The sequence below is a fragment of the Pristiophorus japonicus genome, chromosome 1, assembly GCF_044704955.1.
Source record: "Pristiophorus japonicus isolate sPriJap1 chromosome 1, sPriJap1.hap1, whole genome shotgun sequence".
Taxonomy (NCBI): Eukaryota; Metazoa; Chordata; class Chondrichthyes; family Pristiophoridae; genus Pristiophorus; species Pristiophorus japonicus.
The window spans coordinates 276,736,904-276,750,252 of record NC_091977.1 but is presented as its reverse complement, the minus strand read 5'-3'; the positions used below and the strand labels follow the sequence as shown (position 1 = coordinate 276,750,252).

Genomic DNA, 13,349 nt, shown 5'->3' with positions numbered 1-13,349 from the left:
CGTTAACGTCAGCTCATCTAAACCTATCCCATACCATATACTCTCCATCATAAATACTGCCTACCTCTGCCTCGGTAATACGGCCTGCCACTGCCCCACCTCAGCCCATCTGCTGCTGAAACCCACATGCTTTTGGAACTCGACTAGTACCTGCTTCCCTGTTTGCCTTCCGTTAACTTCCGCTCATCTAAACCTCTGCAGCCCATATCTTACCTCATGCCATATCTTTAGTGTCAACTGTGGCTCAGTGGGTAGCACTCTCGCCTCTGAGTCAGAAGGTTGTGGGTTCAAGTCCTACTCTAGAGACTTGAGCACAAAAATCTAGGCTGAAACTCCAGTGCAATGCCGTCTTTCGGATGAGATGTTAAACCGAGGCCCCTGTCTGCTCTCTCAAGTGGACATAAAAGATCCCACAGCACTATTTCGAAGAAGAGCAGGGGAGTTATCCCTGGTGTCCTGGCCAATATTTATCCCTCAATCAACATAACAAAAAAACCCAGATTATCTGATCATTATCACACTTCTGCTTGTGGAGCTTACTGTGTGCAAATTGGCTGCTGTGTTTCCCACATTACAACTATTTGTGGTTGTATCTGTAACTCAATAAATCATTAACTCAAGTGCCCCTGATTAAAGGGGGGGGGGTGGTGGCGGGACTAAAACCGACAATTAAACAAATTAGACTTTAAACATTAAACAGTCAAATTAAAATTTATTTGCCGGGGGTGATGATGCACTCCAGTCTTTCCCACATTACAACAGTGACTACATTCCAAAAGTACTTAATTGGCTGAAAAGTGCTTTGTGATATCCGGTGGTTGTGAAAGGTGCTATATAAATGCAAGTCGTTCTTTCTTTCTCTGCTTAACTGCTCATCCATTTATCCCTGAAAAATAGAACCATTATTAAAATCACCAATTTCACCTAAAAAAGGCAAAGTAAGGGAGGAAAACGCAGGAGTCTAACGAATTTCCAATCCTGATTCAGGAATACCAAGTAAAAGCAGAAAATGATTCATATTCTAGCACTGCGAATACTGAAAAGTATGTGGGAAATGAATTTCTTGACTTGTAACGTAAGCCACTTTACTCTAAAAAAAAACAGACGGAGCTTATTATTCAGCCAAGGCCTCAGTTTAGTTAAGACCCACCTCTGCTATTAAATGTCCGTTTTCAGCGTGAACCTGAGCAATTGCTCCCAACTCCTTGCACTGGCAGAAAACAGGGTACAGCTCATCATCCTGAAGCATAAAGAGATCTTTATATGCCATGAACATCTTAAAGGAATTCACACCTCTCTCTTTGACTAGAATTTCCATTTCTTCCTTCACCTGTGGAAAGACAGAATAAATGGGAGTATTCACCATTCAGCGAAAGAATAGCAAGTGCTGAAAAATCCCAAGTGTAAGATTTATGGTTTCCATCATGGGAATGGTCACGGAGCTTACTATTGCTCGCATCACATTTTTCTTTGAACAGGCTTACTCCCTGTTTTGGTTTGTTTCTAGCTATCTCTCTCTCTCTCTTTATTCACTCTCTAACTCATTGAGTGAGACCTGATTCTATCGCCAGTCTGAGCTGACTCTTGGAGCTGCGTAAGACCACTTGATCTGGAGATGATCTATCCTCTGATCATTCCTCCTTAAAGAGAAGCAGCTGCTGTTCACTCGTTACACCGATACACTCGTTTCCGGTACAGGCAGGATGTGCCGAATGGCCTCCTTCTACATAAGAACATAAGAAATAGGAGTAGGAGTAGTCTACCTGGCCCCTCGACCCTGCTCCGCCATTTAATAAGATCATGGCTGATCTGATCATGGACTCAGCTCCACTTCCCTGCCCGTTCCCCATAACCCTTTATTCCCTTATCGCTCACAAATCTGTCTATCACCGTCTTAAATATATTCAATGACCCAGCCTCCATAGCTCTCTGGGTAGAGAATGCCACAGATTTACAGCCCTCTGAGAGAAGAAATTCGTCCTCATCTCAGTTTTAAATGGGTGGCCCCTTATTCTGAGACTATGTCCCCTAGTTTTAGTTTCTCTTATGTGGAAATATCCTCTCTGCATCCACCTTATCGAGCCCCTTCATTATCTTATAAGTTTCAATAAGGTCACCTCTCATTCTTCTGAACTCCAATGAGTAGAGGCCCAACATACTCAACCTACCCTCATAAGTCAACCCCCTCACCTCCCGAATCAACCTAGTGAACCTTCTCTGAACAGCCTCCAATGCAAGTATATCCTTCCTTAAATACTGAGACCAAAACTGTATGCAGTACTCCAGGTACTGTGCCGTACATTTCTATGATTCTATGATGTGGCTATTGCAGGCCAGAACCAGAACTAAGCCCCCAATGGGAAGGAATACACTTCCAGGAAATGGAAAAAGATCAGCCACAGACAGCGCTCACACACTTCTTAGAAGCTGAATGAAAAGAAAATTGGCAGAGAAACAGGTTGGCTGTGAACCTTGTTAACTGCAAATTACACACATGACTTGGGGTGGGAAGTGCAACAATATCGTATTAAAATCCCAGGTTGAAATCCCCTTGGGTATGAAGGCCCAAAATTTCCTTAAAAAAAAAAATGCCCTTAACTTACCTGAAGAGCAGTTTTTTTTAGGCCCCTCAGCGCTGAAAAATTAAAGTTGTATTTTGTCCACCATGTGCGCACCCTCTGGCACCAGCGCTATCCGATTCGACACTACAGGACAGAGCCTCCAATGTGCCCTGAAACGGCACAGCGCATGCGAGGGAAAAAAAATCTAACCAACTGCCGCACAAATGTAAAAATACATTTTTTTTATGATCGCACTGCTCATGCGCAAAACAAAAAAAGGTCCCATCTGCACATGCGCAGTGCAAAGTATTTAAATGTGTGAGGATTGTGAAGATCACCATTGCGAATTCATTGGTGTCAGAGGTGGATTCACAGGTCAGAAATACAGCTTCATTCATGAGATGGCTGCAATGGAAGGGCGCAGAGAAGGCGAAAGGGCCAGGGACGGAGAAGGGGAAACCGTAAGGGCGAAGAGATTTCGTGGGAATGAAATTGAGCGCCTGGTAGATTTAATCGAGAATAGATGGGGAGTTCTTGAGAACAAGGGGAGCTTTGGAAAAAATAAGCTTAAACCGTCTGCACTCGCAAAAGTTTGGGACCAGGCTGCAGTCAAGTTTAATGGAATGTCCATGACCCCGAGAACCGGTGCGCAACTGAAAAAGAAGTGGCAGGACCTCGGACAAGCAGTGACTGTGAGTAATATGTTAAACTTACATTTATTTGGGCTTTAAAATATATGAGTATTTATGAATTGCAATAACATCTGTAAATGTGATTCATGTGCGCGCGTGTGTTCAGAAGGATCCTTTCTTAAAAAGTTCCATTTGCATCTTTGCAGAAGATGGTGTCACAGATCAACTGTGAACGGTCACAAACTGGAGGAGGTCCGTCAAGTAAGCTGCAGCTAACAGCCCTGGAGCAGGGGATAGCGTCAATGATTAAATGTCACAGGAGAAGACCAACAATTAATGCGAAGCTGGGCCCAGTTTTCCATTAGAGTTAAGCTCTGCAAATTGCACAGTCTGGGTTGGTTAAATGTTACACACTGCATGTGCTTCCTACACTTCTCCTTCCTCAATGCTGCTAACCAAGCATCTATCTTTTGTTTCGCAGTGATTGAGCATCAGGAGGAGACCGAAGGTGCACCTGAAGCTGAAGTAGAGGATGTTCAAGAAAACGCCACGCCAGATATTCCAACTCAGGAGAATGATGGGCAGCAAGAAGTCATGAATGACGAGATGGTCACCCTGGATTTGGAGATGCTGAACCCTTTGAGGATTCCAAGTCCTTTCATGAGTGAATCAAGCGAGAGGACTTTTCTAGGCATAACATCTGAGGCTGCGGGTACAAGTGTGTTGTAGCAAGCCACACCTGCGAGATGTCGTAGGGGTGAGAACTCCAGACCTGATCCAGAAACACTGGACTCTGAAAACTTAGGACATCTTGTGGGGATGAGTGGGGAGAACATCGAGCAATCTCATTTGCTCCTGGAAGCCTTTGTGGGGCGAGGGCAGAGTTGGGGAGACTTTCGGGATGGTTGGACGTGGTTGCATTAGCTATAGGAGAGCTCACCCAGGCTGTCCTTAATGCGAGGAGCACTTTCCAATCAACACCAAATGCAAAGATTGATCCTAAGGATGAGGTTGACGATGAAGAGGTTCCCCAGCATTCCACCTTTACACATTTTGGTGTTGTCCCTGTCATAGCCCAGCATCAGAAACACCGTGCTGGAAACGAAATAGACTACACCTGGGGGTCCGAGGGGGGCAAGGAATCAGAAGTCTGCAACTACGGGCACACGCAGGGGTGGCGGCATCTACTGGGGCAGGATTGGCGCACAGCATGAATGAAGAGGATAGAATAATTGTTTTTGGGTTGATTTCGTTGATTGTTTGTAAAGCTTGTCACGTCTCAGAATAAAGTTTTGAAGATTTAAACATAAGTAATGTCACGTTAATCACAACTGTGCTGTACAAATGTTTAATAAACATTTTAATTTTGGACTTTTAACTTGACTCCTGCACTTCATTTTTTAATGCTGTACTAATAAATATTGCAGGATAACCAGACAGTAAATGTAAAAAGTGCATCACCCTTGCAACCCATTGGTTTAAATGATACAGGGGCAGGTTCCAGTACTAAGGTGTTCATGGATCCTGCCTCGTCTAGGTCATTGATGCATGCAATGAAGTACCATGATGCATATCTCAGGGACCCTCACCCAGTCTGGATCCATGAACAACTTAGTCTTATTGTCCACCTAAGCACTCCAACACACCCAAACTCCAGTTAAACATTCAAGATTTGTGGTGGGAATACTTAATAAACATAAGGTTATGTCGATCTAAGCACTCCAACACTCCTTTAAAACGTAAAAGATTGGTGGAGGTAATATTTAATAGCCATTATGTGATGTCCAGCTAAGCACTCCCAACACTCCCTTGAAACATAAAAAATTTATGGTAGTAACATTTAATGTAAATTATATATTTTCCACTTCGGCACTCCAACACTCCATAAAAACCTAAAATATTTGTGGTGGGATTAAGTTTTTTTTAATTTAAAGTTCCACCTTTACTAGAGATCACTGCTGCTTGCCTTAGGGCCTCGACTGTCTTGCACTGTCCTTTGTGTACAGACCTTCTGCCTGGGCTAACAGCAGGCCTCATGGAAAGAGGACCTTTGGCCGGGGGCTAGCAGGGGCTCCATTCAACGTCGAGGAGAGTGAGGAGAAGGCTACACTGGATCCCAGAAGAGGAGGATTTGTATGGTGATTATGCATTTTTGGAACTTTTTAATGTTTTCCTTGGACTTTTGGGATTATTTTGAGGACATATATGGAAAAAGGTAAGGAATGTTTTTTTTGCCATCATTCCTTTTTCATCCCAGGATCATCAGTACGGGTGAGTTTTTATTTATTTTATATTTAGACCTGTTTATAGTTTTAATTTTGCCTTTAACTGTAAGGTAAGTTACATTGTAGACTAACCGAAAGTCCCTTCGGCCAGGGATAGCATTGGGCCAGTGCCGATTCTCTAACTGCAGGTATGGGTTTTTCTTACTGTGCTTCTCGGTTCTGTGCGCCGGTTTAAAAATTTTTTTCGGTAGGGAAAGTTTGACTTACTGTGAAAATGGTGCGGAACCTTGTTTTACAGGTACACCAGTGCCAGAATGTATGGCACCAAACATTGTGGTGCTGGTAGTAGACGTCGGCGCCCCAACACTGGGGAAGGTTTGGAGTATGCTTTGGCAGTAAAAAATTTACTGGCTGCCGTTTGGGCAAATTTGGGCCCAAAATCGCTATGTTTGCTGTGTGTTGGCATATGGAACTTGGTTAATTCAGTTTCTGAAAGGATCTGTCCGCCGGTTTACAAAATCGGTGGGGAAAGTTTGACTTACTGTGAAAATGGCCCGGAACTTTGTTTACAAGTACACCAGCGCCAGAATATGGTTCATGTTTAGTTCATTCGATAAAGGGGAAAGGTGTGGTTGGTGTCAGTAGCGAGAGGGAGACAGATTTCACTTAGCAACAGCTGGTGTTTGCAACCAACCAGCAAGGCCACAGTGTTTTACGTGCTTCTAACGTTGTTGCTGCGTGCTGAATAAAATGCAGACTTGTGTCTCTGGACCATGCAGTAGCCAGATTAGGCAATGCCAGTTCCAGTGTGATAAGAAAACAGTGTATAAATATAAGCTTTTTTCTTTGTTCAAGCAGTACGATGGACCGTGCCTAGGTTCGCGTGTTCTATCAGCGACTATACTCCGCTTGTAAATTGCTTTCTACGCTGAAGTTAAAGAATAAAATGATTATAACCAGAAGACTGAATTTGTTACTACTCAAGTGAACAACAGAAGTATGTTTAAGACAATACAGTGAGAAAGTACTGACTAGTTCGTAACAGGTTTGTGATAAAAGGCCATGTCTGGTGACTATTTTCTCTCTCATAAACACTGTTATTAAAGACAGAAAATGCTGCAAACACACAGCAGGTGAGTCAGCATTTGTGAACAGAATATTAACATTTAGAGTTAAAATCCTTGTTCATAACTGAAAAATTAGACTGACAGGCATATTAATACAATCAGGAAGAGTGAGCATTTATATATATTATTATATAAGGTGGTAAATTGCACAAGGGGAAAAATTGTCCACCGAGTTTTAACATGTATGCATGGCAAAAGATTCTACAATTTAAAAAAATATTTAATGACAATGCAAAACCATTATCATCAGGTAAACCATGAATAGTAAAGAAAGCTCCTCGGGGGTAAACATGGGTAATAGTGTAAAATAGACGATAGCAATTCATACATCTCTCCCAAATTTAATTTCCCTTAAATCGATATCGCTCATTTTGCACTATCGCCCAAAGTCAATGTTATCCCCATAGTCTGAGATTGTTTCTCCACTTTATGGGCTCAAGTTTCGGCCTGAGTTGTTCCTATTTTTTTGGAGCAACTAGTTTAGAATCGATCATCTCAGAAATTGCAATTCTCGGCATTTAGTTTGCTCCAGGTCTAGTGAGTTAGAATAGTTTCATTTTAGAACAGATTTTTTTTTCCAAAAAGGGGTGTGTCCAGCCACTTACGCCTGTTTTGCAAGTTTAGGCAGTGAAGACTTACTCCAAACTAACTTAGAATGGAGTAAGTGTAGATTTTTGTACGCTCAGAAAAACTTTGCCTACACTTAGAAATCAGGCGTAGGGAACGAGAGATGGTGGGGGGGTGCGGGGAAAGGGAAGTTTACAAGCATTAAACACTTCACTTTTACAAATAAAGAGCCATCACAATAATAAATGACAAATAAATAAATGAATCAACCAATAAATCAATTAAAAAAAATTAAAAAAATAAATAAATCAAACAAAAAAAATTAAAAATAAAATAATAAATCAATCAATAAATAAAAAGTTACGTTTCTACTCACCTACTGCAGCACCGGGCGCCCTCCAACAGCATGTTGGGATGGGGCCCCCCCAGGAGATGCCGGTCAGGCGGGCCCTGCCGTCACCCAGGACTTCGAGCGGGCCCTGCCGCCAACGACGAGGCCACTTCGGGTGGGGCCCACCCCCAGCTAGATGCCGGGCAGGCGGGCCCAACCACCGCCGCCAACGCCAACGCCCACACCGAGAAGAAGCCGGGCCGCCACCAAGGACTTCGGGCCGGGCCTGCCCCCAGTGAGATGTTGGGCGGGCGGGCCCCGCCATCGCCGACAATGCCACTTCGGGCGGGGCCCGCACCCAGGAGATGCCAGGCCGCCAGCAAGGACTTCGGGCCGGGCCCGGCCCCAGCGAGATGCTGGGCGGGCGGGCCCTGCCACCGATGAGGTAAGGACTGTCAGGCCACTCGGCCTGGGATAGGGGCGACGTCCCTTCGGCCAGGGATAGGGTCGTCACCCGGAGTTAGAACGCGCTGGGAGGGCCAGGAGCTACTGCGCATGCACGCAGCTGCCGGCACTGATTTTGGCGCAGAGCTGCAGCTCCGCCCCCAACAGCTCCTGCTGCACCACACCGCGCTGGAAATGGGCCTACAGATATCGGAGCATTGTGAAGTACGTATTTGGCGCAATTTCTGTTCTACAAATTAGGCGGGCCTCTCCGTTGTGCGCCATTCTAGCGGGGGTCCGAAACTTAAGCCCCGAGAGTTTTTTGTGGGTGCTATCTAGACAGGAGATAATAAGGAATGGATTATAAAATTCAAGCTGAAAAATTTAAATTTTTGCTTTAAGCAGCACATAGCATCTTGGTAATTTTGTGCCCCAGTCTGTTTATTCAAGAAGCTGTGTACAAAACTGAACAAATCTAACGTAAAGCTGGTGATGTGCTCTGACCACAACAACAGGCCAACAGGAAATTGTAATGTTGGGGGTAAAATAAATTTTAAAATCCTCGGGCAATAAACAGGTGTTAGCGAATCGGCAGTCTGCTTTACACCCCGCCCAAATATGTTTTCTATTGACATCAATAGAAAAGAAAAGATGACATCTGCTTTTCAGACCGTGATAAAAGTTAATATTATCCCCGTGATTTGTGAATGTAGAGAAAAATATTAAAGTTATGAGAGATTTAATTGGGACATGTAACACCCATTCTTTAGCTGCTACGCAGCCAACTAAGGTTTCAAAATGGGGTCAAGATGCACGTGCACACTTCCAATGGGCCATAGATTTGCCAACATATTTCTTCCTCCGCATCCCTGCCACTATTAGATGGTCTATAGATTACCCCTGTTAATATGATCAATCCTTTCTTAACCTTTATCTCAATCCATATAGATTCTGTTTCTATCTTAATATTAGTTATGTCTTTTTTTTTCTACTGTCATTATGTTACTCTAATTAGTAGTGTTACTCCACCCCCTTCTTCCTTCCTGAAATATATAACTGGCATTTCTGTTCTTTCTTAAGCCATTAAGCAGGTATCTCTACTACATCTGACTCCTGCGAATTATTGCCTCCAGTTTTGTTTCAGACACTGTGTACATTGCTGTACAGGAAATTGAATTAGTTTTTATTAATTCATAGAATTATAGATTGGTTACAGCACAGAAGGAGGCCATTTGGCCTGTCGAGCCCGTGCCGGCTCTCTGCAACAGCCAGTCCCACTCCCCCGCCCTTTCCCTGTAGCCCTGCAAATCTTTTTCCATCAGGTACTTATCCAATTCCTTTTTGAAAGCCATCATTGAATCTGCCACCACCACCCTTTCAGGCCGTGTACTCCAGATCCCAACCACTCGCTGCGTAAAAAAAGTTTTTCCTCATGTCGCCTTTGGTTCTTTTGCCAATCACCTTAAATCTGTGTCCTCTGGTTCCGCCAATGGGAACAATTTCTCTCTATCTACTCTGTCGAGACCCCTCATGATTTTGAACACCTCTATCAAATCTCCTGTCAACCTGCTCTGCTCCAAGGAGAACAAACCTAGCTTCTCCCATCCCTGGAACCATTCTCGTAAATCTTTTCTGCACCCTCTCTAAGGCCTTCACATCCTTCCTAAAGTGCCCAGATTTAGACACAATACTCCAGTTGAGGCCGAACCACTGTTTTATAAAGGTACATCATAACTTCCTTGCATTTGTACTCCATAACTCTCTATGAAGACCAGGATCCCGTAAGCTTTTTTAACCTTTCTCAACCTGCCTGGCCACCTTCAACGATTTGTGCACATATTTGTGCCTGTTCATGCACCCCCTTTAGGATTGTACCCTTGAGTTTATATTGCCTCTCCTTGTTCTTCCTACCAAAATACATCACTTCGCACTTTTCTGCATTAAATTTCATCTGTCACGTGTCCACCCATTTCACCAGCCTGTCTATGTCTTCTTGAAGTCTATCATTTATCCTCCTCACTGTTCACTATACTTCCAAGTTTTGTGTCCTCTGCAAATTTTGAAATTGTGCCCTGTACACCCAAATCCAAGTCATTAATATATGCGAAGAAAAGCACTACCAGTACCGACCTTCCTCCAGTCCGAAAAACAACCGTTCACCAGTACTCTTTGAGGCCGATTTGTGCACATATACCCCCAGGTCTCCGCCCACCCAAGTGCTGCCCAAAGTGCCGCCGATGGCCGCCGAGGTACCAGACGGTACTTTGGGCGGGATATTCATGAAGAAGATCCCTCGAAGGTCGGCGGGCAGCAAATGGAAGACATATGCCGCCAATCTGGGCGGCAGCGGGCGGGAGGACGCATTCTCGTCGGCAGAGGCGCTTGCCGCCCACGTGCCGCCGAGGATGGAGGCGGGCCCATGGAGGGCCGAAGAACCTGAAAAAAAACAACAGCAAAAATGTAAAAAATATCCGAAGATCTTCAGGGGACCCCCATCCAGGTAAGTTGCTATTGAAAAAAGTATTAAAATGTTCACTTACCTTTTTTTCAGGTTCTTCATACTCACTGTCGGGGACAGACCAGCTTCCAGCCAGCGGTCCACCTCTGTTCTGCCGCCAAGTCCCGCCGACTCCCGCCCACAGGAATCTGGGAGCTCGGCGGGCGGGAGCTCAGTTGCGCTGCTCGGCCATCCGCTGACGTCAGCGGACGTTCCCGGCGGCTCTCCCCTCCCTGAAATTGGCAGTGGGCGGAGCTGCAGGAGGAATGTCGGCGGCAGTGGGCAGCAGCGGGCGGTGCAGTGCTGAAAATCGGTCCCTTTGTTTCTTGTCACATAGCCAATTTCGTATCCATGCTACCACTGTCCCTTTTATTCCATGGGCTTCCATGGCAAGCCTATTATGTGGCCCTTTATCAAACGCCTTTTGGAAACCCATGCACACCACGTCAACTGCATTGCCCTCATCAACCCTTTCTGTTACCTCATCAAAAAACTCGATCATGTTAGTTAAACACAATTTGCCTTTAATAAATCCATGCTGGCTTTCCTTAATTAATCCACACTTGTCCAAGTGACTGTTAATTTTCTCCCTGATTATCATTTCTAAAAACTTCCCCACTACTGAGGTTAAACCGTCTGGCCTGTAGTTGCTGGGTTTATCCTAACACCTTGTTTTGAACAAGCGTGTAAAATTTTCAATTCCCCAGTCCTTTGGCACCACTCCTGTATCTAAGGAGGATTGACAGATTATGGCCACTACCTCCGCGATTTCCACCTTAACTTCCCTCAGCATCCTAGAATGTATCCCATCCGGTCCTATCTACTTATTTACTTTAAGTACAGCCAGCCTTTCTAGTACCTCCTCTTTATCAATTCTTATCCCATCCAGTATTTGCACTACCTTCTCTTTCACTATGACTTTGGCAGTACCTTCTTCCTTGGTAATGACAGATGCAAAGGACTCATTTAGTACCTCAGCCATACCCTCTACCTCCATGCATGTCTCCCCATTTTGGTCCCTAATCGGCTCCACCCATCCTCTTCCCATTTATAATTTTATGCCTATTGAAAACTTTTTAATTCTCTTTTATGTTAGCTGTAAATCTATTCTTGTACTCTATCTTTGCCCCTATTATTTTCTTTTTCACTTCCCCTCTGAATTTGCTATTTTCAGCCTGATTCTCACTTGTACCTGACATCTTTCATTTGGAGGTCTTCTTCTGTTTCATCTTACTCTCTCTCTCTTTCATCATCCAGGGAGCTCTGACTTTGGTTGCCCTACCTGTTCCCCTCATGGGAATGATTCCCCTCATTTTATTTTGAACAGTCATTTGATACTTCTGTTCTGTAAGTGTTTCTGTCCCCTGAATATTTATGTTACCCTTATTCTTTACCTTGGTCTGACCTTTACTCTCATCTCCTATTTCTTTTAGATTCAGTTTTATGTTATTTTCACTTGATCCTTAGGCATAGGGTGCAGACATGGCAAGGGTGGGGGGAGGGTGTCAGAGGGAAGAGAGGAAAGACAGCCCTATAGTTCATCCATTCAATAATAGAGTTATATTCAGTAACCAGTTTAGAGTTTGATTGAGTTTAAGTTTTAAAAACATACACAACTTCCTAAAAAAAATGTACTGATATTTCGAGCCTCCTGCTCTTCCTTGCGCATCGGAAAACTTTAAAAGAGATTAAATTCGCCCACCTTGTCGGCCCTTTTCTGGGTGCCCAGTGTGCCTGGCGAGTCTGGCACTGGATGCGGAATGCAAGGTAAAACATCATCAGAGTTTGACTGCCGGCTCCTGAAACCTGAGAGTTAAAATAGTGGCGGGGCAGGGCCAAGTCAGAGGGCAAGACGTTGCCTCGATTTTAACCCCCCCGCATGCCCTATTCTCATTGGGCGCAATGGGTTTAAAATTGGCAGTTGAGACTTACTCCGGAAAGTCCTGACTGTTATTGTTAAAATAGACTGCAAATTATTACAGCCATTGGGAGTCTTTGGGGGGGGAAATTGGTTTGGATAGCGCCCCACGCTTTTCAGATGCGAGCTCCGGCATGAGGGCCACTCAGTAAATTCAGTGTGCTGGTACCGGCAGTGCTGAGGAGTATCGCCCGGGAGCATCACACCGGTATCGACAGGGATGCAAAATGTGTTCTTACGCTGCACCCGCAGCATCCCGTAGTGACTTCACCAGAGAAAGCTGGTGTGCAGAGCTGTTCCGGGGTGCTAAGGGAATGAATGACTGCATGAGCTAAGTGTGATTGATATATATATTTTTTTCTTTGCAATTTCACTTTATTTGGGGTGAGTAATGTATTTTGAATGTCTTCTGTGTTTTTTGTTCCGAATTTTTTTTTGCAGAGAGGCGTCTCTTAGGGCACTATGAAGCCGGCTCTTTAGCGCGAGATATTCAGTTGCTCCCCCGGCCTTGCGCCCTACGAGAAGTGTGGAATGCTTCCCTTACTGCTCCATTCCACCCTCAGGGTGCAAACAATGAAGTTTGCTGGGCACGGCGCTAAAGATTTTCCAGTGCTAAATTTCGCGACTGCCTGACATTAGCACCTTAGGAACCCTCCAACCAAAGTTCCAGCCCAGGAGATTTATTGCTACTAATGAAACAAATGTGTTGATCAGTAGTTTCACTGTACCTTCGGACTCCACCAGGTTACAGCCACATGGAATGAATAATCACAACAGACTTTCGGATCCGCCCAGCTTCTCCATTTGTTGTAGGCCTCTAACAGAGAGGCGCCTTTGCTAGGAATCACAAAGTCTAATATCATGGTGGTGCCTCCAGCCACAGCAGCCTGGGAAGAATTAAATGTTACAGTTACTTTGATTGAACATATTCTGACAAAACTAACCTCCTAGTAAACCAAGTTTAACCATACCTTGTGAATCAGTTAGAGTATTAGAGATTAATTTTTACTGCACCAACATAGCAGGAGAGTTTGATATCGAAAAACA

The 13,349-nt window shown here is 44.4% G+C and overlaps 1 protein-coding gene across 1 annotated transcript in view; it reads right to left on the bottom strand.

Moving 5' to 3' along the window:
• Positions 1 to 13,349, bottom strand: part of dpys (dihydropyrimidinase) — a 148,727-nt gene that overhangs the window by 67,398 nt on the left and 67,980 nt on the right. The window contains exons 2-3 of the mRNA XM_070872164.1: positions 13,031 to 13,189; positions 1,151 to 1,330 (exon numbers count right to left, since the gene is read on the bottom strand). Of these exons, the coding sequence (XP_070728265.1) occupies positions 1,151 to 1,330; positions 13,031 to 13,189 (339 nt within the window). The remainder of the gene's footprint in view (positions 1 to 1,150; positions 1,331 to 13,030; positions 13,190 to 13,349) is intronic.